At 38.4% G+C, this 27,612-nt stretch overlaps 7 protein-coding genes and 1 non-coding gene across 8 annotated transcripts; 2 read left to right on the forward strand and 6 right to left on the reverse strand.

Moving 5' to 3' along the window:
• Positions 1–1,632: 1,632 nt before the first annotated feature.
• LOC147295200 (Pentatricopeptide repeat (PPR) superfamily protein) lies at positions 1,633–3,822 on the forward strand. The gene has a single exon (XM_086232358.1). It carries the CDS (start codon positions 1,665–1,667, stop codon positions 3,807–3,809), a length of 2,145 nt encoding a protein of 714 aa, XP_086088484.1. The 5' UTR covers positions 1,633–1,664; the 3' UTR covers positions 3,810–3,822.
• A 523-nt stretch (positions 3,823–4,345) lies between these two features.
• LOC147295201 (Tetratricopeptide repeat (TPR)-like superfamily protein) lies at positions 4,346–6,832 on the reverse strand. The gene has a single exon (XM_086232357.1). It carries the CDS (start codon positions 6,750–6,752, stop codon positions 4,356–4,358), a length of 2,397 nt encoding a protein of 798 aa, XP_086088483.1. The 5' UTR covers positions 6,753–6,832; the 3' UTR covers positions 4,346–4,355.
• Positions 6,833–7,314: 482 nt separating this feature from the next.
• Positions 7,315–10,982, reverse strand: LOC147295202 (uvrB/uvrC motif-containing protein). Its single transcript, XM_086232298.1, has 9 exons — positions 10,667–10,982; positions 9,801–10,235; positions 9,631–9,690; positions 9,050–9,144; positions 8,714–8,886; positions 8,393–8,505; positions 8,124–8,169; positions 7,861–7,901; positions 7,315–7,720 (listed from the first exon to the last, which is right to left on the reverse strand). The coding sequence occupies exons 2-9, from the start codon at positions 10,131–10,133 to the stop codon at positions 7,565–7,567; spliced, it is 1,017 nt and encodes a 338-aa protein (XP_086088424.1). The 5' UTR covers positions 10,134–10,235; positions 10,667–10,982; the 3' UTR covers positions 7,315–7,564.
• A 653-nt stretch (positions 10,983–11,635) lies between these two features.
• LOC147295203 (appr-1-p processing enzyme family protein) lies at positions 11,636–17,452 on the reverse strand. The gene is made up of 16 exons (XM_086231868.1): positions 17,299–17,452; positions 16,953–17,203; positions 16,363–16,814; positions 15,930–16,007; positions 15,663–15,718; positions 15,061–15,180; positions 14,856–14,926; positions 14,136–14,229; positions 13,822–14,025; positions 13,304–13,555; positions 12,906–13,014; positions 12,693–12,760; positions 12,316–12,385; positions 12,146–12,220; positions 11,950–12,041; positions 11,636–11,857 (listed from the first exon to the last, which is right to left on the reverse strand). The coding sequence occupies exons 3-16, from the start codon at positions 16,684–16,686 to the stop codon at positions 11,782–11,784; spliced, it is 1,689 nt and encodes a 562-aa protein (XP_086087994.1). The 5' UTR covers positions 16,687–16,814; positions 16,953–17,203; positions 17,299–17,452; the 3' UTR covers positions 11,636–11,781.
• Positions 17,453–18,179: 727 nt separating this feature from the next.
• On the reverse strand, positions 18,180–19,437 carry LOC147295204 (uncharacterized). The gene is made up of 4 exons (XM_086234083.1): positions 19,124–19,437; positions 18,822–18,911; positions 18,624–18,720; positions 18,180–18,514 (listed from the first exon to the last, which is right to left on the reverse strand). Exons 1-4 carry the CDS (start codon positions 19,371–19,373, stop codon positions 18,376–18,378), a joined length of 576 nt encoding a protein of 191 aa, XP_086090209.1. The 5' UTR covers positions 19,374–19,437; the 3' UTR covers positions 18,180–18,375.
• A 153-nt stretch (positions 19,438–19,590) lies between these two features.
• On the reverse strand, positions 19,591–21,305 carry LOC147295205 (UDP-glycosyltransferase 708G1-like). The gene has a single exon (XM_086234082.1). It carries the CDS (start codon positions 21,068–21,070, stop codon positions 19,607–19,609), a length of 1,464 nt encoding a protein of 487 aa, XP_086090208.1. The 5' UTR covers positions 21,071–21,305; the 3' UTR covers positions 19,591–19,606.
• A 1,234-nt stretch (positions 21,306–22,539) lies between these two features.
• Positions 22,540–22,651, forward strand: TRNAL-AAG (transfer RNA leucine (anticodon AAG)). The gene has a single exon. It is a non-coding gene; the product is annotated as a tRNA-Leu (tRNA).
• Positions 22,652–22,985: 334 nt separating this feature from the next.
• LOC147295207 (Ankyrin repeat family protein) lies at positions 22,986–25,478 on the reverse strand. Its single transcript, XM_086233234.1, has 5 exons — positions 25,088–25,478; positions 24,806–24,938; positions 24,500–24,624; positions 24,204–24,350; positions 22,986–23,394 (listed from the first exon to the last, which is right to left on the reverse strand). The coding sequence occupies exons 1-5, from the start codon at positions 25,280–25,282 to the stop codon at positions 23,260–23,262; spliced, it is 735 nt and encodes a 244-aa protein (XP_086089360.1). The 5' UTR covers positions 25,283–25,478; the 3' UTR covers positions 22,986–23,259.
• Positions 25,479–27,612: the final 2,134 nt, after the last annotated feature.

Genomic DNA, 27,612 nt, shown 5'->3' on the forward strand with positions numbered 1-27,612 from the left:
ACCCGCCCCCACAACCACAGCCACAAATTTGAGTGGTGCTACTACTTATCTGTCTTTTTCACATTTTCTAGGCCCTGCACATATTTTACATTTTTAAGAATTCTTTTAAACAAAATTGAAAAACTGTCCTTGAGCTTTAAATTAATGATTAACTTTTTACCGAAAAAAAAAATATAATAATTAACTTCACTAAAAGCCATTCTTTTTACTTACGGTTGATGTTAAAAATTGGATCAAAGAAAATAAGTGTAAATGCCCACAAATACATAAGAACACAAAAGTTTATCAGAATTTACTTTATTTATAATTTAGAGTTTTCAGACTATGTATACATAGTTGGCGGCCGGTTTTCACTATAGTGGGAAGAGTGCTGCCAGGAATTTTAAATTTGTATATTAAATTTAGATCTCAAATACATATGATAGTGTGTCATAAATTCATATTAAGACCCACTCTAGACTTATTATTTACAATAAATAAAATACTTACACATGCACTATCACATCATTTAAGAATAAAATTTGAGATCTATAGCAAGCATTATTGTAATGAGAAAAATATTACATTTTACATAATGAGCTTTGTAAAAGTAGAGAGTGAAAATGAAATGCAATAGAAATGTGGGCTGGGGGCTGGGGGCCGTTTTTATAGAGAATTAAGGGCCTTCTACTTTACATTTGGGCCTACGTGGGCTATTTGTGGCGATAAGGCCATCACACAAACAATTATGAAGACTACACGCTACACAGTGATGACTTGTAATAAAGTCGATGTTGATTTTTGACATAATGCTCTCTACACAGTGATGAATTGTAATCAAGTCCTATTGATCCCTTACACAGTTACACCCTATTTATAAAATATATATATATATATATGCATGTAAGCATTACAGGTTATAACCATGTTAATTTTTATTAATTCTATCCTTTATTAAATTTTACAATAAAAAAAAAACTTAAACGAATAAACTGCACTGACTGTTTCAAAACAATCACCCTATACGTTGTGAGTCAGACTTATTGTGAGATGATGTCCTATGAAAAACTCTCTCAACCCATCGTTGTATCTTGTAAAACATAAATTATTATGGGTAATCAATAATTTTTCCTGGTTAAAAAGTAGTGGCCACTAGATATTTTTGTAATCTCTTGTGTTGGGTAGAATGTATGTTTTGTCTTAGATTAGTCATGTCCATTGTCTTGCCCATGAAACGGGACGGAATGGGATGTTAGGACATCGTTTTCATGATGCAGCAATCACCCCTATTCTATGTTTCCAATTATTGTATAGGAATAGTCAACCCTCTCTTTCTTATTTATAATTCATCAAAATGAAAAAAATTATAATTTGAAGATTCTCCATCGACAATCTTAGTTTATTTGTTTTGTTCTGTTGTTTTTTTTTTTAAAATATACATTTAGGCTTGGCCGTGATGGGCTTTACAAAAAGCCCGAAAATTAATCAGGCCTCAAGTTTCAGAACCCGTCCAAACTTATGGGCCTGAATAAGGACCCAAAACCACCTAAGTAAAGCTCCGTTTGGGACGGGCCGCGATAACACCTTTCGGCTAACTGCTAGGCTGCTACACATGTAAGACATAAATTAACTGCTATTCAAAAACTGAAAATTTCGCCGAGAAATTAAAAGAAAATGGGAAATTGATGATGATGATGGCTATGAAAATCATCTCTACATTGCATAGGCAAATATTCAAAAAGCCTTTACTTCAATGGAGGAATGTAACCCATTCCATATACCAATTGCCACCTTCAGAACCAACTGAACTTTCTCAAACCATAGCATCCACGCGCTCAATTCTTACAAACCCATGCTTCAATCTTCTGGTTTTGTGCAGAAACATCGATTCCCTCAAGAAAGTCCATAGTTTGCTCCTCGTACACGGCCTCTCCGATGATATTCTTTGTCGTACTAAGTTGATTAGTTTATATGGGTCATTTGGGTATGTCAAGTGTGCCCGGCTGTTATTCGATCAAATGACAAACCCAGATTTTTATTCGTGGAAAGTGATGCTGAGGTGGTACTTCATGCACAATTTGTATGGGGATGTTATGGGGTTGTATACCCGTATGAGAATATGCGTCAGAGAGCATGACGACGTTGTTTTTTCGATTGTGTTGAAGGCGTGTAGTGAATTAAGGGATGTCAATGGAGGGAGGAAGGTGCACTGCCATATTGTTAAGGTGGCATGTCTTGATAGCTTTGTGTTGACGGGTTTGGTGGATGTGTATGCAAAGTGTGGATGGATTGAGTGTTCTCGTGCGGTTTTTGATGGAATTCTTGACAGAAATGTGGTTTGTTGGACTTCAATGATTGTAGGGTATGTGCAAAATGATTGTCCGGAAGATGGGTTGGTTTTGTTCAATAGGATGAGAGAGGGGTTGGTTGAAGGGAACCACTTCACATTAGTGAGTGTACTTACAGCTTGTACAAAGTTAAGAGCTTTACATCAGGGAAAGTGGCTTCATGGATACTTGATTAAGAATGGTGTTGAACTTAACTCTTTCCTGGTGACATCTCTTCTGGATATGTATGTCAAGTGTGAGGACATCAGAGATGCTCGTTCCGTATTTGATGAGAATTGGACAGTCGATCTTGTTTCATGGACAGCAATGATTGTTGGGTTCACTCAAAGTGGTTACCCGATTGAGGCTTTGAAGTTGTTTACTGGTGAGAAATGGGTTGGTCTCTTGCCCAATTCTATTACCACTGCAAGTGTGCTTTCATCTTGTGCACAGTCAGGAAATTTGGAAATGGGAAGGTCAGTCCATGGTCTTGGGATTAAACTTGGGTTGGAAGAATCTACTGTGAGAAGTGCTCTTGTGGACATGTATGCAAAATGCCATATGATTGGTGATGCTCGCTATATCTTTGAAACAATCTCAGACAAGAATGTGATTGCTTGGAATTCAATTATTTCTGGGTGTTCCCAAAATGGGTCTGCATATGAAGCCCTCCAACTGTTTCATCAAATGAAATCAGAATTGTTCTCACTTGATGCTTTCACATTGGCAAGTGTCCTCTCAGCTTGCGCTTCCCTTGGTTTTCTTCAGGTTGGTTCATCCCTTCATGCTTACTCTATAAAGGATGGTCTATTAACTTCAAGCATCTATGTTGGTACTGCACTTTTAAACTTCTATGCCAAATGTGGGGATGCTGAATCTGCTCGTCTAGTTTTTGATGGGATGGGAGAGAAGAACACTATCACGTGGAGTGCAATGATTGGTGGTTATGGAATTCAAGGTGACAGTAGAGGTTCCCAAGCACTTTTCAGTGATATGTTGAAGAAGCACGTAGAGCCCAACGAAGTAATCTTCACCACCTTATTATCAGCTTGTAGCCATACAGGAATGGTTGCAGAAGGGTGGAAGTATTTTAATTCATTGTGCCAAGACTATAACTTTGTGCCCTCTTTGAAGCACTATGCATGTATGGTCGATCTATTGGCTCGTGCCGGAAAACTTGAAGAAGCCTTGGAATTTATAGAGAAAATGCCGGTTCAACCAGATGTTAGATTGTTTGGGGCTTTTCTCCATGGTTGTGGACTCTATTCAAGGTTTGATCTTGGAGAAGTGGCAATAAAAAGAATGCTAGAGTTGCATCCTGATGAAGCTTGCTACTATGTGCTAATGTCTAACCTGTATGCTTCAGATGGTAGATGGAGCCAGGTTAATGAGGTTAGAGAGTTAATGAAGCAGAGACGATTGAGCAAGTCCCTTGGATATAGCCAAGTGGAGACGGATATCAGAAATGACATTACACCGGTTACAGTGGCATGCTTTGCCTAGTTACATGGTTCATTAGGCATGTCTATACAATACAGAAAGTCAAGGTGATGACGAGCTGCAGAAATATTGCTTCGCCATTTTGGGTGCTTAAAAATGAAACATATTTGTGGGCGGATTATCAGTTCATGCATAGAAACTCACATCCATGATCTGGACGAATGGATAAAAATTTTGAAGTCCCAAGTGTAAGGCTCTTTTTCTGCAACCTCATTTAGTGGTAGTCTGGATGTAATTTTCACGAGTATGCTTCTTCAAACATGACAATGAAGAGTTATGGCATGCAATAAGACCATCCACAATGAGACTTCACAGCAGTGCATTTACCAGCTCATCCGTGAAGCTCCCTGTTGTTGAAGCAAGACTTCAAAGCTCCACGATGAGTGCTAAGAAAAGGTTGTGATGTGTATACAAGTGGGCTGCTTTTTATGGTTCTATAATAGTTTCTTTTAATCCAAAAGTATATTCTCAGCCTCAAAAAAAGAAGAGAAAATTCCAAAAGTACGTTACATGTTCTGTTTGCTACTCTTGAAAACTTACCTACACAATCTACATACAAAAAGTTAGGGTGCTTCTGCTCACATCAAATTCTAAGTTATCCCTTGGTTCGTGAGTTAGACTCTGGAAATTTTCCAAAAACCTGTAAGCCTCCCCCATTTGGGGATGAGAGGTATCTCCAGCAACAAATCTGTAAACTCGTTTATCAAGCTCAATGATACTGTATCCTGGGACCTTCCTTAGACCAATACGTTTCATCTTTCGTCTCACATTCCCAAATTGATCCCAGTTCCCTCCTTCAGCATATATGTTAGAGAATAAGGTGTAGTATCCAGTGTCATCTGTGCTAACATCTTTAAGGTCAATTTTAATGCTTTTAATCATGTCCATCCTGTGGTGGATTCGACATCCATTAAGCAGGGCGCCCCATATGCTAGCATCTACAGGGAATGGCATTGATTTGATAATTTCATATGCTCCGTTGAGATCACCAGCTCGACTTAGAAGGTCAGCTATACAAGCAAAATGTTCTGCATTGGGCTCAATACCGAAATCCCTCATTGATCTAAAATACAACCATCCTTTCTCAAGAGCTCCTGTATGACTGCAAGCTGAAAGAATATTCGTGAAGGTAACCTCATTCGGTTCCATTCCCGTTTCTACCATTTGAGTAAAGAGTGATATGGCAGCACCAACCTGGCCATGCATGCCATACCCTGCAATCATGACACTCCATGACACCACGCTTCTTTCTGCCATCATATCAAAAATTGCTTGAGCTGATCGAAGGTCTCCACATTTGGCATACATGTCAGTTAGAGCTGTATCAATATAGAGATCTTTCCTCACACCAAATGTTATGAGCTTGTGGTGAACCCATTTTCCCTTTTCAAGATAACCTATTTCGGAGCAAGCTTGAATAACACTTAAAATGGTGACTTCATCAATCTCAAGACAGTTCAAGTACATTTGATAAAAAAGACTGAATGCCATGACACACTGACCATTTTGAGAAAATCCAGAAATCATAGAATTCCATGTTTTGACACCACGGTGTTCGATCTTATCAAATATCATGTATGCTGAATGCACAAACCCACATTTTGAGTACATATCAATTAGTGAATTCAGAACAAACTCATGTAAATATCCTCTTTTTATTATATGACCATGTATCTGATGTCCAAGCTCTAAAAACCCCACCTTTCCACAAGCTGAGAGAGTACTTGACATGCTGAATGAATCTGGCATTAGTCCTTGGGTTTGCATCTGCACAAAGAGGAACAATGCCTCTCTGAACATACCTTTATGAGAATAAACCGAAATAAGTGTGTTCCATGACTCAACATTTCTCTCTCCAATTATATTAAGAACCCTTTGAGAATAGCTTAGTCCCCTAATTTCAGAGTATAATTCTAATAATGCTGATCCTAAAAAATCAAGGTCAGGGTCTACAGCGTTTCTAATAACAAAGCAATGAACAGACTTCCCTTCTTTGAGCAAGCCTAACCTAAAACAAGACAGTAGAACACACATCAAGGTTACTGAATTGGGTTCCACTTTAGACTCTTGCATCTCAATGAAAACGTCTAGTGCTTCCCGGAAAGAACCAGTTTGATTGTAGCAGGAAATCATTGTAGTCCAAGATGCAGTATGCCCACAAGTAACATTACGAAAAATCCTTTCCGCACTTTGCAAGTCACCACATTTAGTGTACATTGCAGCAAGAGAATTATTCAAAGGCCCATCACTTTTAATTTCCCTTCTAACAACATGACCATGTACTGACCTTGCTACTCTCAACAACACCAACTCCCCACAAGCCTCAGCTACACTAAGCATTATGACCGAATCCGGTTCAACACCTTCGGAGACCATCCAACGGAACACCTCCAACGCTTCACTCGCCTCTCCATTCTCCACAAAACACGAAATAACCGAACTCCACGACACCACATCTCTCATTGGCATTGCGTTAAACACCTTCCAGGCATCGTCTAAGCAACCCAGTTCCCTGTACAAACCAAGCAATGAGGTCTCAACCACAGCATCAGAGTCAAACCCACATTTTATTATCCTCCCATGGACTTTTCCACCAACACCCAGATCACCATAACCGGAACAAGCTCTCAAAATGGAAGGGAATATAAACCTATTCATGCATATTGCATGGTGCAACATTTTGTTGTAGAGCGAAATGGCTTCTTGAAAGTAGTGATTCCACACAAAACACTTCATAAGTACACCCCACATGAAAGAATCTGGGTTTGGGAAGGTTTCAAAGACTTGGGTTGATGATTGGAGGGAACCCATTTGGGCATAGGATTGTATGAGTTTGGTGGAGGCTTGTGGGTCTTTGTGGAGACCTGAGACTACGAGGTGGGCATGGAGTTGGGTGAGTGTTCTTAAGATGGTGCACGACCTGAATAAGGGTATGTATAAGGTCATAGCTAAGTGACATGGGAGATATCATATAGCCAAAGTGAGTTTAAGAATGAATACGAAGAATGAGAGTGTCCGACTCTCTTTCCCTGAGCTTTGGGTCAGAGAGAGAGAGAGGGTCGGTGGCCTTCAATAAAGGGTGGGCGTATAATTTACAAGGTAATATTTTTATTTTTTAATTGTTTTCGGTGCTCTTGGGGCCAAAGCCCAAAAGAAAACAAACTACACTACACTACTACAAATGTTATGGAAGGAAGAGATTCGAATTTGTCAATTTTTCAACAAAATTAAAAAAATATTAATAAACCAACAATAAGTAATTGGTATTTGCTGTGTCTTTTTTAAACAGCATAAATATGCAAATTTTCTTTGCCCATGCAAGTGACTTTTCAAGGATGCTTAGCCAAAAAAGTGATTGATCCCAGGATATCTATCCTCTTCATCAGGAGTTGACCATAATTGATTGTTTTGCAAGTAACACTATTTAATGATTAAGAATAGATCCCGGGGAACCTAGAGGTTACCATGGAACTGAAATAATAGCGCAAGGATTCCAAAGAACAGTATATGTACAAATGAAGGCAAAATGCCAGAAGAAAATTTCACAACTTCTTAATCTTAGTAGCTGCTTTAAGGCTTCAGTGAGATGGGTACAAACACAATAGAAACGGTCTCTCTCTTGATTTCTGCTACCTGTTTAATGATATATCCACATTCTAATTAGTTGGGAACCTATTCTCCACGTAGGGAGAGAAAAGGAGAGAACATATAAATTGGGTTCTTTGTAAATCGGGGTCTTATAGGTCTGTTGCTTTTGTCTAAGCATCACCATCATGCCCTTCATCTTCTGGATCAAAGGGTATTTCATGTCGGGGCCTGTTGTTCTTCTCTCGCAGTTGCTTGATGGGGATGAAATCCCCAGCTGCATCCATCCCATAGAATAAAAAGGAAATATATGGATGATCAAATCGATCCTGTACATAGTTAACAGCAGAACAGACCCAATTAACAGTGGAATTTCTCATTCTTCAAGGGAAATCCAATTCAATAAGAGAAAATGAATGTTAAAAAATAAATAAATGCAAAATCAAAAGAAGGGGAGACTACTACTCACCTTGTCTGGTTCGTCAGGGGCTAATAAATTTTCCTCAGGAACTGCAGCATAGGAAAACCAGCAAAAGCTTACAAATCAAATATATCTGACACAAGACATTAGAAATCCAGGCACTTGTACAATAATGTTTCAGCAGCTGAGATAACGTACAATTATTACAAATTTATATGAAATAAACTATGTGGTAACATAGTAAGAGAAACTGATTACAATGCCCAGAAAGCAGCTTTATGAAGGAATTGGGTCAAACAGTTAAACATTACCATATGCCACCAGAAGGTTGGGGTCCGCATGTACATCAACCAAAATCTGGCAAAAAATAAAGAAGTGACAATTGAAGATAGTATTTCATGCAAGGTTTGCTCACTCGGGGAAAGGGAGAGAAAAAGATAATCATTCAAATAAGAAACTATACACCACAGTAACTATATCATTACTGTTGTTATTATTCTTATTCTAATTCATTTTAATAGATCATATCAGAAACATATGTCAAGGTCTAATCAGGAAGGGTATAGACCAAGTTTCAAACCTGATAAAATGGCTGATTAGAACCCCGAGACAACTTTTCAACCTGTGCAGTTTCCATCCATGAACCTGATTCACAGCATACTGGATCCATTCCACAAACCACGGCTCGGTAGCCTGAAAACATAACATAAGACTTATGTAACAGAAACAAGCAGGAAAGGAAGAAACGAAACACATAAAATCCAATTCTACTTATTCACAGATTCTGTAAGGCTTTTAAAATGAATTGCCTAAATGCTCCCAACATGACTCTTAAGAAGCATTCCATTTGTAAACACAACTTACGTCGGAATTAGATAAATGAAAGATGAAAATTACATACCAAAAACTTTATGCCTCACTCTCTGTCCCAAACGAAATGAATATTTTGCATTTTCATGTACCAAAGCTTTTGCAGATGCGGCCAATGACTCTGCCTCCAGTTTGGAAATTTCATCTCGTAGCTTGGCTGCCAATGCATAATTCTCACGTTCAATTGCACTCTGCAGGTCTGCACTGTAAGAAAGGACAGAGAGGCAGTCTAATTTAATGTTTAGTCTATCCCATATGCCAATATAATTGGACCAAAAGAAAAGTAGAAAGAAAAACATATAGATTAAACCTTTCTAACTGAAACAAAACCTTAATCAGATACAAGATACCAAAAACTGGGACGTACCGTAGGCGAATGATACTTATAGTCTTATCTTGAGCCTCACTCTTTGGAGATGACCCCCTTTTTGCCTCTTGCTGCCTAATCACCTCTGCTTCAACCTTCCAAGAAGAATGCCTATTAGGCAAAGCTGCATATCTATTTGATTTGTAAATGAGGCTTATACATATGGGATGGGACATTTATGCAGACGTGCATCATGCATTCAGGTGTTAACTTAAACACCAAAAGATTACATTCCAACAATTCTTTTAAAAGTCCCAACATAGAGGCTGGCATAGATCACGTTAACAACACCTTTTGTTTCTTGTAATATTTGAGAATAATCCAAAGTTTCATCATCCGTTGTTCATAGAAAAGCTTGAAACACAATCTGTATTAATACTTCATACTGCTTCTCATGATTTTACTAAGCAAGTTGGAAATATGCATCCTTTATAGAAGCCTATAAGGGTGTCCCTTGTACTCTTTGCTTTGTGTTATAAGAGTTCATAGTTTGTTATATTAAAAGAAAACGCAAAGATATTTCAAACAAGCCATGCCCACCTGGTTAGCATTTCACTTATAATCAGGATGAGAGATCTAACCTCAGTCAGCTTGTTTCTCAGTTGTTGTGCAATATCATACTCTTCCATATTCAAAGCGTACTGCCAATGCATCCCAAAACAGAAAAGCTTGTTAGACTAACAAAATTGAGGCATATGTCACACGACATACCCTATATAAGATTAAAACCATAAAAGGAGCTCCATCAAACCTGTACTCGAGTTGCCAGGTCCAGCTGGAAAAAGAATATCAAAATATCTTCATTAGCACTCTCGCTTCGCTCTGAGCTTGCATCCAACCCCCGATCTCCCCCTTTAAACAGCCATCCAGCTTCCACCCTTACTTTCCTTTGTCTTAACACATTGGGGTTACCTTTTAAGAATACGCTTTGATCGCACAGATGCCAGATACAATGCCTTTCAATAGCAGAGCTTATCTGGGTTTTCCTCAGTAGCTTGAATTGCTTCCTCCACAAAGGCATTGATCCACAGACCCCACTATTTCGGGACGTAGTCATAGTGCTCAATGACAGACCTTGCACCATTTTCTTGCTGAGCAATGAGATACCCTTTTACAGTTAACTACCCTTCTTCTTCTTTTGCACTTTTGTACAGCAATATCAGCATATACAAGTGTACAGTAAGTCCTATAAAAAGACACATCCAATTAACATGGGAAACACTATATTTGAAGCAAATTCCACTAATGCCACCTAACAAAAAATCATTCAAGCATACAATACCAAGAAATAAACCACTGGAATGTGAAAAAAAGACAATGGAAAATTGAATTTCTCAAACGAATACACTTTAGTCCAACTTTCTAGCATGCCAAATTGAAAGTAAACAAAATCACATATACCCAATTGAGGACTCTTATCAAAACCTTATCTTTCTGTGCCATGTGTCATAATGTTCCTGATGTAAATTAACCCATTAAATCCTCAGTAATTGTGTTCTAAACATTACCAGAGTAATTCCAAAGCAATCCAAATCGACTAGCTTAAGTATTTGCTAATTGCTATCAAATGGAGAATACAAAGTGAAGAAAATGAGAGTATGTAAAAGGTGACCTCACCGGAGAGTTGCCGGAGCAAGCGAAGAGGCCAAGTTGGTTGGGTTCGCCTTGGTCTTCAAGATTTTCTAAAACTTAAATTTCCAAAATATATAAATTAGTGTGTGGAACACCCTCTAGACTTCTAGTTCTAGCTTGAGACCCACTGGGTAATTATCGCCAGCATCGTGGATTAGGATATGAACTGTGTTTATCTGGAAAATATTTTGACAAGTTGTATTAGAGAGCGAAAAGAAGAATTGAAGAAATATCTAAACACCTTTTTTTTTTTTTAATAATAATAAGAATAATCTAAACATTTTTGTTAGAAAAAAAAATACTAAGCACTTTACACAAGGAGATGTATTTTAAAACCTTTTATGAAATAAAAATAATTTTATAATACTTTTGGCATATAACTATATAAGTAGGAGAGAAGTTAATATTTGCTTCTGATAAAGGGAGAGGGATATAGTGGTAGTAGGATAGGAGAAAGAGTGTGAATTGAACTTTTTCATTAATAGATATCAGGCTTGTGAAATTATTGAAATTTTTATTTGTTACCGAAAAAATGACAAAATAATTTAAAATAAGGTGTTCCTTGTTAATTCGAGACAAAAACTAAAATGAGAGAGAATTATTAGTTAGGAATGAGATAATTGGGAACATGAAGTACTAAAGTAAAAATAATTTTGTTTCCCTTTTTTCCCTTCTTTTGGCATCTCCTTTTGAAATGAGCACGACCTAGGAAAGCCTCTCGCATCATGTACAAAGATTGCATGTTCTTGTGGTTGGTTTGCACGACATGAGCAAATCTCATCCATGGATTTATAAATGCAAGTTGATATATAGTGTCAATGACTCTTGCTTTCACAAAGCTCAAAACAACGAACTTGTATTTTATTGATGGCTCGTTCAAGATAATACAAGAAAGAATATTATTAATTTCCATCTTTAAACAATAAGCAGATCATTGCTGATTTGCTTCAAAAATAACATTAAAAAAATTGACATTTTTTTCTACACAATTAACAGACAAACTCAACCATCTACCTATAACATATAATAAAAGACAATAAAATCGAGAAATCACAATCCATGGACCTCCTTCATTGCCTGATGGAACTGTGTATCTGATGCTATGGTCGATGATAAACGTACTTTGTTCTGGGGTCCACAATAAGACCCTTCCCACCATTCACTTCCAAATCGTGCCTGCATTGATCATGGTCATCAAAATCATCAGATATCTGGTTACCTTCTATTATAGTCATTACATACAAAGTATTTATGCAAGGAAACTCAACTGGAACACAAAGTCAGGGATGGTCAACTGCTCACGAGGAACGTATCTGAAGAGCTGCAGCAATCTATCTACATATACCACTTTCTTCCATACCTACAAACAAAAGTTCCAAAACATTCACAAACAATTCACAACATCACTCTTTAAGTGATGGGAAGTCTTAATAACTAAGCCCTCACAAACAAAATTAGACATACCAGATTGTCCACAAACAATTGCAGTGCAAATATAGCAGCCTTCAGTCCAAAAGTTGGGTGAAGTACATATATTGCCTATACAAAGAAAACAAAGATCAGATACAGGATGGCAGATGGTAGATATATAATTGCTAAAGTAGATGCAAAAATTCAGTGGTGCCGGTGCCTACATGCAGATTACGTTGGTGTTTACGACCAAGTATTTGTTGTAATCTTCTCATCCATCCCAAGTCTGGCTGACTGCCATACATTCAGAAAAGCAAAACTCAATGAATTAGAAAGAAGCTCTGCATATAAATATAAACTATTCAGATACAGTTTACCACTTATATATCCCCAAGGAGTAATAATCAGTGATTGAAGCTCCACCAAACAATTTATTTCATCCTACTAATTAGTTCTACAATTCTTGTGAGAGTTAAAAATCTTTTTCATCTTCCAAGGAAATGGAACTGTCCCGTGGTGCAGAAGTATACAATAGAATTAAAAGCTTAAATTCACCCTAGAATTGTTTCAAGTGTTGAATTAAAAGCTATGAAGAACTTACAGCTGTAAAGATGCTGCAGAGTGGAAGTAAACAATAGTATAAGGCTTCTGTATCACGGGCTCAAACTCCTGTAAATCAATAAACAAGATACATATGTTATTAACAACAACAAACACTCCATAATATATGACATAATTATGCAACAAGCACCACAAAGTGAAGTTTATGCAGCTTATATATTTGCAGTTAGCATCAACTTGAATACTTCACTACCTTAACAACATAATGCACAAATCGTTCTAGATCAAGACATCGCAGCAGAAAATGTGCCCCCACAACTACCATTACAGGACGACCCTCACTGTCAACCCCGCCCCGGTAACTGAAATATAGAGAAAAAAATATACATTTAATTTAATATCAAATTGCAACACAAGGCACTCAATCCAAACTTATTCCTAAAATATTAATATGCTCTACAACAAAATAAGAACCTCCCTGCGGGTCATTCATTCATACACTTGCCTTTTCAGGATTATGGGAAACTGTTCTGCATAGTTTTGTCACAATAAATTGGAACTCAAAATTTATATATCCCACAAAAAGATTCATAAATTTTGATATTCAACCTCCATTTGCAAGGTATCTTGAATGAAAGATTAAAAGCTTACACAATTTTCATTTCTGCAATTTCAGAAAGATTAAGAGAATTTGCTTTAGCAAGGTATCTTGAATGAAGCGAGTATTCTTCTGCAGCAGACAATGGAGGCCCACCAAGGTCACCAAATCCAAGCATTTTAGCACAATTCCATCCACTTTGTGCTTGAGCAGTTTTTTCCCACTGTTCCTTGCGTCTCTGATCTGGATCTTTTATTAAGGACATGAAGGCAGGATCCAGATATGAATCCAGATATGATGAGCTCCTATATAAAAATCCTTCCATAAGTCAATTGGTGATTTAAACCAAAACAGCTAATGATAATTTTATATCTAGCAAACGGAAGCATAGGCTTGATAACCCACCAAAGCAAAGAACATAAATACACAGACATCTATGAACATTCATGTATAAAACATGGAGTTCTTCAATGGCATTCTGCAGTAAGCATCATGTAAACTACTCTTGATATTACTTAAAACACTGCTCTTCATTTTTCTGTTTAAAGCAAACTACTTCTAATTAACTGACCTTCGTACCAAGCCGACATCACTCACAGGAAGATCAACTGGAGCTTGGGGAGGCTTTGGAATATTCTTTTTAGGCAAAGGCTTTATCCTGATTTTACGTTCATCTATAATTGTCTCACCATTTTCATCACCTACATCAGCAGGAAGCTTTGACATGGCAACCTCCTCCTCAAGTTTATCTCGAGGAAAGTAAAGCGGAAGCAATCTACATTGGGAAAAGTTGGGGGATTATGAGTTCTCAAAATTTTCTAACATTCAAAATAATTGTAAATTTTTACAAGTCACATATATCATGATTTGCAGCACAATTTACACCTTTTGTATATCTCAGTATCAGTTGATGTGGTAGTACAAAAAACAACAGCTGCGATTTTATCTTTCTGCTTCTCAAGAAACCGCCGCACAGTCCCTGAACATAAGAAGACAATAGATGAAAGAAATATAATCAATCTTCTGTCAACATAATTATACATAAACAATTAAAATGTGGATGTATATACACAAATATAAATTTGAGTAATTCAGCATTTATATCGATAGGTACGTAAATTATATGTATCATGCATGCAAAAGACATGTATTTCACAAGATGGTGATCTTTTTGTCCCACAAATCTGAATGGCTCCACTGTAATTGCTACTATATCATTTCAAGCTACAACTCATAAGCAAAGAGGGCAAATATAAGAGATAGCAGGAGCCATCACCACATTGTACAGTATATAATCTGTTTTAGGCCTTCATAGTATTTGAAACTTTAGTTTTATTTATTTATTTATTTTATTTTATTTTTTTCAACTTTTCTTTGTCCCCAGTAAGATTAGTTTGGATATCTGATGATTGTTATCCTTTTCAGACCATGTGACATTTACGATGATGATGATGATTCTGTATATATAATCCTGCATAGGACAGTATTAGGCTGGGAATTTCTATTTCCTATGGATGCCCAAATATGCCCAATGTACTTATGCACTTCAAGTGATACATCATTACAAAGAACTTAAATACTGAAACATGTAAGAAAAAAACTCACTTATAGCGACATGGGCAGCTGGCTCACGAGGATAGTTCTTAGCCTCTGTATATATACACCCCATTGCAATGCTGCAATTATGTTTGTCAAACAAAGTGAGTTCCATAATTTTTTATTTAAAAAAAAAAGGAGAGAGAGAGAGAGAGAAGCACGGTAGATGAAAAGACTAAGAAAGAAAATAGCGTAGCCATCAGCTGCCAAGCACCTTTGCAGCCCATTTTCAATGAGAAGTTCAAGGCAAGAACGGTAGCAATGACTCAGAGCATTTTCTGCAGCAGTATGGTATTTCACTGCATACTTGGGGCCAACGGTATGGATAACCCTCCTGGAATAATATACAAGGAAAAAACATCTTTTTTTTATCCAAGAATGTTGTGAGCAGCATGAATACTAGGGCAAACACTCCTAACATATAAAAAAATGTTAATAAAAAATTAAAGTTCAGGATGCTAGAGCATAATATGCAACACATAAATTAAGCTAGCTCACTAAAACAAGCCTTATGCAGAATAAACACAAATTGACATATTCAAGATCCAGATCAAAGGATTTCTCTTTAAAATATATTCTGGCAGCCAAAACAGAATGGCAAAAAAAGTTTCTATAACCTCAACTAATGAAATTAAGAACAGACAAAAGCTAATAATAATCAACATATCCTACAAACTAACAATGTCTCTTAATTCCAGCCAGTAGAAACATACATGAAGAGTGCTTGGGTGCATAAATGAGCTTTCTGATATAATACTACATAGATTTCAGCTTCCTTTGTCTATATATATATGAAAAGTGTACCAATATACCCACCTAGCTGGAAGGTCATACGCCTTAGTAACCTTTGCCATCCCTGTTCGGCATCCACCCTGTCAAGAAACAAAGGTATACCAAATCAGTTGAGTCTGATATTAATTAATTTAAACAGAACACCAGTGAGAAAGCTTTAAAAAAAGACATATTTCAAGTATCAAGGATTGTATGACCAGTGTCTGAAGACAACATTCTACTGCAACTGAGTATAAAAAATATATATATTTCAATATAAAATAGCTAAAAAACAATCAATAATTAGAATACCAGTGCTGCACATTCTTCTGCAAGACCAGGTCCAGCTGCGGCATGCAAACCAGGGCTGCAGTGTGCTTCATCCATGTTCTGTAAATGATCAAATTGAAAAGCATGTCAGGAATAGTACAATTTGTTAGCCACATGCATCTATTAGTGGTTCAATCCGAATATGCTTGATGGTGTTTCCTGATTAAAGGCAACCTTATTGGCCCAAGGGTGGATTGATTTGAAAACTAAAAAGTCCTTAGAGGCCCAAGCATGCTTATTTTCAGGCCTGAGCATGCTCATAGTCAATGTGAAGCATTTTCCTCTCCCCACAAAGATATAATACACCCACAATGTCACGAGGAAAATACCGCGACCTTTCGCATTGCCCATAGTAGACACATTTTCACTGTTCTAACAAGAATTTATCATCATAGATTCACAAGCCAGTGCTCACCTCATTTGTAGAATTCACTACAGCATCAACTTCGAGATTCCATGGGTTCCCCCTCCACAGATATATCTTCGAATTAATTTCATGATCAACCGGAAATCTTGAAACTATCCCATTGCTGCCACTCTCCGCCCCAGATTGAGAAGTTAAGGGGTCAGGAAAATATGAATTCGAAAACGAAGGATCTTCATTGTCATATTCCAAAGAAGAACGATGCTCAGCATTGCTCCACCGTGGAACTTGATCTAAAGTGACCACATAATCCCCACTATCAGTTGGAGATCCACCCCGGTTTGCAGTCGTGGCTGCAGCCACAGTCCGGTACATTTTTGTGACTCCGAAATACAGTCACTCCCCTAGCCAAAAGCACTACTATACACCAGAACTTTCAAAATTCAAGCTTCAACTGCCACATGAATTCAACAATTCTAACCCAAACTAATCACAGAATTCCCCTGAAAAACAACAAAATGAACCATGTGACAATCAAAATAATCACATTCATATAAAAATAAGATCATGATTTTCATCTAAAAGTTTTACAATTTAACCAAAAAAAATTGAACTTTTATATAACCCACGAAAACCCATACCTAAGTTTACCAATTACAATTCCACGTAATCTCAAGTTAAGAATCACCTCTTTTTCTTGGCTGAGAAGCCCAAATTCAAATTCAAATTCAAACTCAGACAGAGCAAATTTATGTAAATCACAACAGGGACAAATTAAGAGCCACTCAATTTTTTAGCAATTCTCGTTTGGCTGTTGAGGAACTGCAGGAAAATGAAATTAATTCAATTTTCCATTACATATGACCAAACGGACTCTGTATGTAACCCTAGCCTGAAATTTTCAGAGAAAATCAAAGTTAAAATCGATTGAATAAAAAATTTGAAGAAATCGTAGAAGTCGTTCGGGAAGAGAAAGAGGAGAAGTACCTGTCGTGATTATACAGCTATTTTTGCTGAGTCGATGAGCTTGCAGAGCTCGTTTGGGCTTTGGCCAGAAATAGATTACGCGCAAATAATATAAAAATAAATAAATTAAATTATTAGCTATTTATTATTTTTAACTGGACTTTCTGTTATATTTGTATTTGTTGTCGTTTGTGTTGATTGGCTCAGAAATATCAGATTCCCCCTTTCATCTTTCTTAAATTCCTTGTAAGACCATTCCATTCTGATGTCTAGCTAAGAGTCTAAGACCAAATATTAAATCTGTGTTTAGAAAGGAAAACAGATTTTGAAGATTTTTTTTTTTTGTTGGTAAATAATGTTTTTTATAAATAGTAATGTGATGTGATGTATATTATTTTCATCTTTTGTTAACGTTTCAGGTGTGCTATTTTGATGCAAAAGTAGCACTCCACATCACCATGAAAGAAACCATAGATTTCATTTTAAGTCTGCTAAAACTCCCTTTGAAGCTTTGTTAACTAAGAAGGTAACCCTTAACTCCTTAAGTTACTTTTCAAATTGTTTTTCATTTTCCTACACCACTTTGTGAAATGGGAAACATGGGAATTGCATATTTTTGGGCCATAAGAAACTCACTCCATAAAAGTATGAATGTTTTAGAATATAATGTGCAATATTTCATTTATTTAAATATAAATTCACTTTAAACTTCATTTATTTTTAATTCGTATAATGATACGAATATTGTCATATCATTCGCTAAAAAAATATAGTCACTTTAGCATTATTGAAATTATATACATATATATATACATACAAACACTAATTTGTTTTGTTTCAAAACTTCTCTTTTTTAAATGTGAATATATATATATATATGTATCTTACTAATGAGAAGGAAATGACATTAACAATATTACCAATGAAGAAATCAATAGGAAACCATTACAATCAAATATTACAAATGGCTTCTAGTACCATGGTGCCATAAGAAACTCTTCGAAATTTGATTCTAATTACTTGGCAGAGTTGGCTGTGCTGCAAATCTAAGGACTAAGGAACAAAGCATGACACAAGCCTGCAGCATCAATGCAATAATCACTTGATACCAGCCTTCTCCTTCAACATTGCAATGAACTTATCTTTTTCATCTGGTGTCATTCCCTCTGCTGAGCAATCTCCAACACCCCATTCTGCCCCGCGTATGCAGTACTTGTCTTGAATTTCTTGACGGTTCCTGCACATTTTCAAGTTGAAATATGCCATAAGCAATTTACATATCAAAACGATACCAAGACACCTACAATAATTGTTATTTCGATATACATTGTCGGCTCATTAATTACTTTTCTTTGTTCAGCTTGGATTTTTCTAGTAGCCCTTGGAGTAATGGAGATGATTTGAATCTTGCATCATTTTCTGCATACTTTTTCTGGTTTTCTTCTGCAAAAGAATTGAATAACATTTTGTCATATATATCTCAAGCTTGTTCATTAGTGCTTTGTGGTTGAAAAATGAATGTGATATATCAGGTAGGAACAAACCATTGAAGCGATTAAGAAAGTCAATTTGAGGCAACTTAGGACCAGGAATTGATTCTATCCCAGTCGACCCTGATAGAAATCCAGCTTTAGCTGCAACACCAAATTGCTCACACAATAAGTTATGTATGTACTCTAAATGATTGATTGCCAAGAATATTCATAGTTTAATTTTCTTAATATCTCCCCATTTGTTATATATAGCTTCTGCTCTAATGATATAAACATCAATGATATATATTCTACTGAAATCTAAAAAATAAAAGGCATAGCTTATATAATCTGGGATGTTTCCAATTATATACCTGGATTTGAGCAGAGAAGAATGGCTGCTGTAGCAGCCAAAGAAACAGACCCATGAAGAAGAACTCGGCGAGATGGTGGTAAAGGAGAAGACAGCTGACGAGAGCTAGAGCTACAAACTGTGAGTCTTTTATAGATGCTTTGAGTTTGGACTCTCTTATGATTGTTACTGGGTTTTTCACAGATATCCAAATTGGTATATGAAATATGAAGCAGAGGATGGGAGAGAGCCGAGACTGTAGAGGAAACCATGGTTGGTCTGGTCTGGTCCCCCTCACTATTCCACAGCCCAAACAAGGGATAACAAGGAGGGATAAATAAATATTCACGCTTTTTTATCAACCACATAAAACACATAAAGTTGTCGTTTGGGGCATGTATGCCGAATTGGTAAAAAACGACATAGAAATTGCAGAAAACACATTGCTTTTATTCCTGAAACATACAATTACAAACAGAGAAAGCTTCAAATATTACTCATAGTCTCATACTAAACTATTGTTCTTCTTCTTCCATTCCTTAATGAGTCCCTTGAACATTTTCTCACGGCACCCACCAACTCCAGCAGCCTTCTTAGCCTCTTCCCCAACTCTTGCAGCTTTCACTCTCAGAGCTTCACTATGCATCAGTTCTCTAATCTTATCAGCAATCTCATCACCACTCACCACCACCTGATGATCATCACCACCCCAGGCCCAACTCTTGGCCCAAATCCCAAGCCCACTCCTCTCAACCACCTCGGCATTAATCTTTTGGTCACCGTGCTGTGGCCAAGCCAGGACTCTAACACCATGCCAAGCAGCCTCAACCACTGAGTTCCAGCCACTGTGGCTCACAAACCCACCCACTGCTCTGTAACCCAAGATTTCTCCTTGGTCCACCCAGCTCTTCACCACCAACCCCTTCCCCTTCATCTTCTCCATAATTTTATGTCCGATTACCTCATCATCTAAACCCTCTGCTTCCTCTCTGTCAACTAGCTTCTCCTTCACCACCCACAAGAACTTAAACCCACTCTTCACCAACCCATCACCCACCTCTCTGATTTGGGCTCGTGACAGAGCCGTCCTGCTTCCAAAGCTCACATACACAACTGACCCATCAGGCTGATCATCAAGCCACTTCAATGGTGATACTACACCCAATTGATCATCATCATCATCAACCTTTTCAAAGTCACATGGCATGAAGGGTCCAACAGCGAAAACCGGAGGCAACTCTTTGATTACTTTCCCACCATTGATTGCATCCAATGCCTCTGCTTCTACACCTTCAAACGTATTGACCAAAACCCCATTTAGTTTTGCGAGCTTTGGACCGTCCTCCATGAATATATTGGCGAAAAGAGAGTTGGGTAGAAGAAGCAATGGAGGCATTGACGATGTGGGTACTGGTGGATTAATCCCTGGGATTTGAAGAACATCACCCAATTGGGTAGCGACCGTGTGGTAATAAGAAAACAGAGAGAACATTCTGGCCGAGGAGGGGAAGAGAACGTAAGCAGGGAGATGATGATGGAGGGTTTCAAGAATGGGAATGAAAGGGGAGATCAAGCTGACGTCATAGATGATAGCAGAGGGAGGTGGCGATGATGGAGATGAGAAGAGAGAAGAAAGCAGAGGAGCGAGGAGGTGAAGAGAGCGACGAGCGGCTTCGAAGTGGAGCCAAAATGGGTCGGTGGAATTGACTGTGGTGGGGTCCAGGGGAAGGAGGTGGAACTCCAGTTGGGTGACTTGACGTTGAGGGAAGGCAGAGAGGAAGCGAGAGATGAGAGCGGACTCGGCGAGTGAGACGGTGGGTTGGGCGGTGATGAGAGTGAGCTGGCAGTGGTTCTGGGCGAGCAATGCGGCGAGTCGTAGAAAGGGGGTCAAGTGGCCCATGCCAGCGCTGGGGAAGAGAACGACGTGCGTTTTGGGGTGGAGGAAGAGGAGGCTGCCGGAGTCTGACATTTTTAAATAGAAATGAAGGTTGATGGGTTAGACAGGAAGTGCCTATGCATGCAGGAAGGGCTAAAGTAATTAAAGGCTTTCATTGTAATCCACAGAGATTTCATGAGTTAAGACAAAAGTGGGACCCACCAAATGCTTCAGTTCCTGTGGACCGTCAACCCCACCTACCCCTTTACTTTTGATCTTATTATTTTCCTTCTTCTTCTTTCTCAGGTAAACGAGGTCTGTAACTAATAAATTTATGTTCTTATTAAAAGAGGGCTGCTATTTGCACACTCTTTTCTTCTCTTTGTACACCTTTTTTTAAAATTAAAAATAAAAACTCAAGGGAAAAGACCATTTGGCCCTCCCCTCACCCACACACCCCATCCCCATCTCCCACCCCGTACACACCCCATCCCCATCTTCCCCCCCCCCCCCCCCGGTACACACCCCATCCATCCCCATCTCTCCGGCACACACCCCACCGTTGAAGCCCACCCCCACCCTTTCTATTTGGCCCGCCCCACTTTCTCTCCTTCCCTCTTACCCCGCCGACCACCGCACCCCCTTCCTTCTTGCCACCTCCCCCTCCTCCCCGCATGCACAACCCACTCTCTTTCCTTCCCTCTTACCCTGCCGACCACCGCATCCCCTTCCCTCTTGCCACCTCCCAATCTCTCCTCCCCCTCCTCCCCGCATGCACCACTGCCCAAGCAGACAGCACCACCGCCCAAGCAGACAGCCAAAAATTAAAAAAAAAAAAAATTGCAGCGGGTTCGGCGGACCAGTGCCGAACCCGATGGTTTCGTTTGACAGGTACCCGCTGAATAGAATAGGATTGTTCGGTGAGTACCTACCGAACCCGGTGCTTTCGTTCGCCGAACCCCCTGCAATTTTTTTGTGGGTGTGGGTGGCTGGCCGGTAAGGGGTGTTTTGGGGAGTGATGGCCGGCATCTGGGGAGTGTTTTCCGACCGGTGGGGTGACTGGTGGTGGCCGGAGGAGGGAGAGGGAAAGAGAGAGAGTGGAGCGGGCCAGGGCCGGGGTTGGGTTTCGGGGAGAGAGAAAGATGAGGGGATGGGGGTGCGGTGGTCGGCGGGGTAAGAGGGAAGGAGAGAGAGTGGGGTGGGCCGGGGCTGGGGTGGTCGACGGGGGTGGGGTGTGTGCCGGAGAGAGGAGAGGTGGTCGACGGGGGTGGGGTGTGTGCCGGAGAGAGGAGAGGTGGGGATGGGGTGTGTGGGTGAGGGGGTGTGTACGGGGGGGGGGGGGAGATGGGGATGGGGTATGTGTGTGTTTTTTTTTTTCTGTTTAGAAAGGGTGTGCAAAAAGAAAAATGGATGGGGTGTGTGGGTGAGGGGAGGGCCAAATGGTCTTAACCCTTGAGTTTTTTTTTTTTTTTTAAGAAAGGGTGTGCAAAGAGAAAAAAAAGGTGTTCAAATAGCAGCTCTCTATTAAAATAGGTTGACGCTGAAAAACCAACTTCACTGCTGTGGAGATGGCCGAGTTGGTCTAAGGCGCCAGATTAAGGTTCTGGTCCTTTCGACCAAAAAAAAAAAAGGTTCTGGTCCGAAAGGGCGTAGGTTCAAATCCCACTCTCCACAATTTATTACTTTTCTAATTAATTTTTTTGAACTGATTTTTGAGAAATTTTATACCTTGAGCAGTTGTTATAAAAATGGGTATTCCAAATTTCCCCATTTTTTTCTCATTAAAGAAAAACAAAAAGTTAAAAACTTTAGTGTTACTGACTTCAATTAACTTTCTTGATTTTTCTCTACTTTTATTCTAACTTTAATATCAATTTCCTTCAAGTTATGAGAGAAATAAAATCACTAATGACTTTTTCTAAAATTAATGGTAGCAAAATATTTGTTCATATACTCGTATAATAGTAGACTCTGAACAATTGTAAAAAAAAAAAATTTAAGTAATTGGTGAAGGCTAAACTCTGCATACTTTCACTAAAGCTAAAATTGAGGACAGGCAGCAACAAAGTCTTGGTTGAACAGTTAAAAGGAAAACTGCTATTTTCTCTTTGTTTCTATTGGTCATCAACATTACAATGACAATTTAAACATCACTTATGCAGTTCCTATTATCTTTTTCATACTGCAACTGGAATATCTCCACACAAACGCAGATTTCCAACAAGGCACACCTCAGTAGTCAGTACTTAGAATTTCCCCTAAACAAAGTTGGTCCAAAACAATCATCCTTCAAGCATGGCCTTAGCAGCATCAATCAATAATGGTCTAAAATCATTTGAAGCTCGACCAAGCACCGTGTATCCTTCCTTGTCTTCCACATCCACGTCTGCTCCATGCCTTATTAGAAGGAGTGAAACCTGTCAACAACACAAAAGAGCAGAGATTTGAGAAAACCTTGAATTCTGCTGCTTTCTGCTAGACTAGACTAGACTAGAAGTTATTACAAAGTTCTCCCTTGGCAACTGGTAACATAAAAGTACATTAGTTTCTAGCACATTGGAAAGGATAAAAACATAACATAAGGTCTCTCATTAGAGAAGGAGGGAAGCTATGCGAATGGTTCAAACCCTTCTATCTTTTTCAGAAATCCTCTTCATTCAACAAGTAAACAATAAATTTGAACATTTCTTTATCTTCCCATTTATAAACCAAAAGACATAGATGATGAATGAACAAAAGTAAAATTTATTTTGCTTTTACAATGGGCCTATTTGTCTGGTAATAAAAAAAAAAAAAAAGATGTATGGAATGCAGAGAATTTGGATGAAGGATTAAACACCACATGCGACATGCTTCATATTTCACAGGCCATCCAGCTTTACTGAACAGGTTAAGCACTCATCAACAGGCTCTAAAAAGCCAGGACCAAGCTCAATGTTTAAGAACAATAGCTCAAGAGGTCAATGTGAGGAGCATCCTAGTTTGGCTAGGCTTACAAACTGTTTACATACGCGTAATGCAGCTGGCAGCTAGATACTTTTGAAGTTGACATACTCCATAATTCAGTGAATTCAAAAATTAAAAAGTATTCAGATAACACTGCGTTCATAAGAGGAGTCTCACCAAATCCTATGTACATACATCCATGCATTTATATGTATTCATATTCATATGTATATGGTGAAAATTGTCAACGTCAACTAATGAGGAATCCACTCAATCCTACCTCTTTGTTATGGCAAATCACTGCACTCATAAGGGGAGTCTGACCCAATTTATCAACAGCATCAACCTCTGCCCCTTCCTCAATTAAAAATTCACAAACTTGTGATTTCCCAGTACTAGCTGCCCGGTGCAATGGGGTGCAACCAACCTGAGCGCAATGCATACCATATAATTAACAATTACGAGAAATCTCTAGAACATGTAAGCATGTTATTAGCACCTAATATGCTCATGTAAATGGATGTATAATGAAAGTAAAGCTCCTCAGATAAAACACTATAGTGTGAAGTTACAAACCTTGTCTTCCAGATTAATGTTTGCCCCATGTGAGATCAAAGCTTCAGCAATCTCCAACCATCCCTTGCTGGCAGCATAATGAAGGGCAGAGCGACCACCACCATTCTTTGCATTAACATCAGCTCCTGTTAAGTACAATGAATCAGAACACTGAGAATGCGCAATTAGCCATGTTCAGGCCCTTTCTGCTATAAATTAAACCCTATTCAAAGCTTAGCCCAATATTGTGTGGGTTTCTTCTGTAGCCAAACACACAGTGCCAAAATTGACAAGAAAAGCAGAAACTATGAAATCTGTCACCTCTACCTTTGGTTAGCAAAAGCTCCACTATTTCTGAGTTCCCAATGCTGGCCGCAGAATGAAGCGGTGCCCATCCATCTTCATCCGCACTGTCTATCACACTTTTTGATTCATCAGCAGCTAATAGTACCTTCACCACCTGACTCCGCAAAAAATCACAAAGTCATCAACTTTGAAGCAGACAGTATCAAAATTGAAGGCAACTGAGAATAATTTACAACATTATTTTTTGATTTTTCGATCTGAAGCGAAGCCAAGAAAATTTGAGGAATGTGGGAGAAGACGGACCTCGGGGTGACCGGAAGAGACGGCAACGTGGAGGAGGGACCGGCTGTCCTCGTTCCTGAGAGATGAAGCTTTGGCGAGCTGTGTTTGAGAGAGAGATTTGAACGCCGAGGAATCGCCGGACTCGGCGGCTTTGAAGAGGTCTTCGGGTTTGGTTTGCTGCTCCGATGGCTTTGGAGGATCGATCTCCATGTCCATGGCGAACTGTACGGACCAAGGCGGGGTTAGGGTTTTTGGGGGATTTTGACGCTCGCGCGTTTTGGAGTTCAGGTGTTCGGTTAACTTCCGGTGTACAACCGTGTACGAAATTTATAGTTTGTCCGGTAATTTTCGTGTGACAATTGGTCTTGTACAACAAGTTTTGGGGACTTGCGACTTTGCGAGTGATTTTGGACGCCCAGACTACTTAGGCAACTTTAGTGACAAGAAATTAATTTGGGTAATGATAAGGAGTTATTATACTACATTTGTGCCACATAATATGACTTTCTAGCTATCCTTGATTTATTTCACTTTCTCTCTCTTTAAATTAAAAAATTACATCATATAATATCATAAATGTAGTACAATAACATGATTTTCTAACATTTTCTAATTAATAAAAATTGCTTATCTCGTATGCAAATTAGCTTGTCAGAGAATTAGTCATAACTTATTTAGAATAATAGTTGATATTTATAATAATGTTATATTTTTTTCACTCGCAACATATTATTTCCTGAATTTAGAGTGTTTATAGTCATGTTATATTCTCATCACTTGCAAGTTGCAACATATTATTTCCTGAATTTAAAGAATTTTCTTGGAACATGTTAGGTATACATGATTTTGTTAATGTAATTTGAGCTTCCAGTAATAAAGTATATAATTTTCATACCCATACAAAAGTATATAATTTTCGTCTTTTTTCTTAAAAAAAAAAAAACTTAAATGTCCCCTAATTATTGAACATTGTTGAAATACTTTCCTAGTCCTGCCAAGCCATATGTTTAGGAGCTTCCAACATTATCCATAAGACTATAATGCAATAAATAAAAAATTATATAATAGAAGATGAATTTCAGAAAAAAAAAAAAAAAAATCTATAATGAAGAACAGGCAATGTAAGATAACAGCAACATTATGGTGTCACATGATGAAGAAATCTGCTTCAATTTCATGGCAACCTGTCAACATCGACACCGGCCAGCGTCTTGTACCCTTGTAGGACCATGAGCGTTAGCAATAATGATCAGATTAAGCAGACCTGCACTTTCTCATGCAAAACATACATATATATATAAGCTAATTAATAGTTAATAAACTTGAGCTAAGAATTAATAAGATGGTGTATGCAAGTGAACACGAAACAGGGTATTCCAAAGGGGTGACCTGAGAACACGAGGTGCATTAGCCGTGCCAAGCCAACACCACCTTGTGTTCTCAGTGTCACTCCTCTGGAGTGAACCATGCATCTGCTCTATGATTATATGAACTGGGATTGATGATGAGCATGAACAATATTGAACAAGGTTCAGATCCAGAAGGACCTCAGGTCCCACTTTTGCCACTTGGTAGTCCCAATTTTTAATTTATAAGGGTAGTGTGAAGAAGGCTAGAGAGACCTACCTAGCTAGTGTCACTATGTGGTCATTCTACCGACATCCATCATTGAATGTGATCATCCCCTACCTTAAATCATGGTTGCTAAATCACTATGTAATTACTAATTAAATAGAAATAATTATTCTATACTACATCTTTGCTATGAGTTTTTATTTCTAATACCATAATTATTAATATATAACAATCAAGTTAGTTTTATTAACAATCAGGTTAGTTTGACTACATGTTATTCCGTTGACTCCACCTGAGTGGGCTGCAATTACCATTTTTTTCTTATTTTTTGGTATTTCTCTTTCCTCTTTCTTTCTCATCGAGTCTCTCTCTTCTCTTTCCTCTGCTCTCTCTCTTCCCGCGATGTCTCTGAAGATCGAATTCTCGTCGTCCGACGAGAGTAGCTAGTGGTGTGGGTCTCATCCCCTTCTTCTCTCTTCCCTTTCCCTTCCCCAGCCTCTGATGTCTAGCTCCAAGTAGATCTAGCAAATGGTGAGGTTCATTCGATCTTCTCCTTCTGGAGCTTCAGCGCGTTTCAATGGCAACGTTAATTTATGGCTTGGCCGCGTGGGCAGCTTTGAGAGCCCGAACCTAGTTACCTTGGCTCTCCACCTCCGAGAGCTTATGGGCAAGGGATCTGCGGTTGGATGGAGGATTGGGCATGACCACAGCCCAAGGTATACTCTTACTTTGATTTATTATCAGTAGCAGGATCTTGATTTTTTTTTTTTTTTGAACTCAGTTTCTGAAACTGCAAGTAAAAATGTGAAACTGTAATTTTTAGAACTGCAAGTGAACTGAAACTGCAATTTATTAGAGTTACAAACTTGCACTTGCAATTACTAACTGCAAGTGAAATTGTAGTTTATTGAAGTTGCAGACTTGCAGTTGCAGTTACTATAGATAGAACTGTAGAATTGAACCTCTTTTTT

The sequence above is a fragment of the Dryas octopetala genome, chromosome 2, assembly GCF_963921425.1.
Source record: "Dryas octopetala chromosome 2, drDryOcto1.1, whole genome shotgun sequence".
NCBI classification, from domain to species: domain Eukaryota; kingdom Viridiplantae; phylum Streptophyta; class Magnoliopsida; order Rosales; family Rosaceae; genus Dryas; species Dryas octopetala.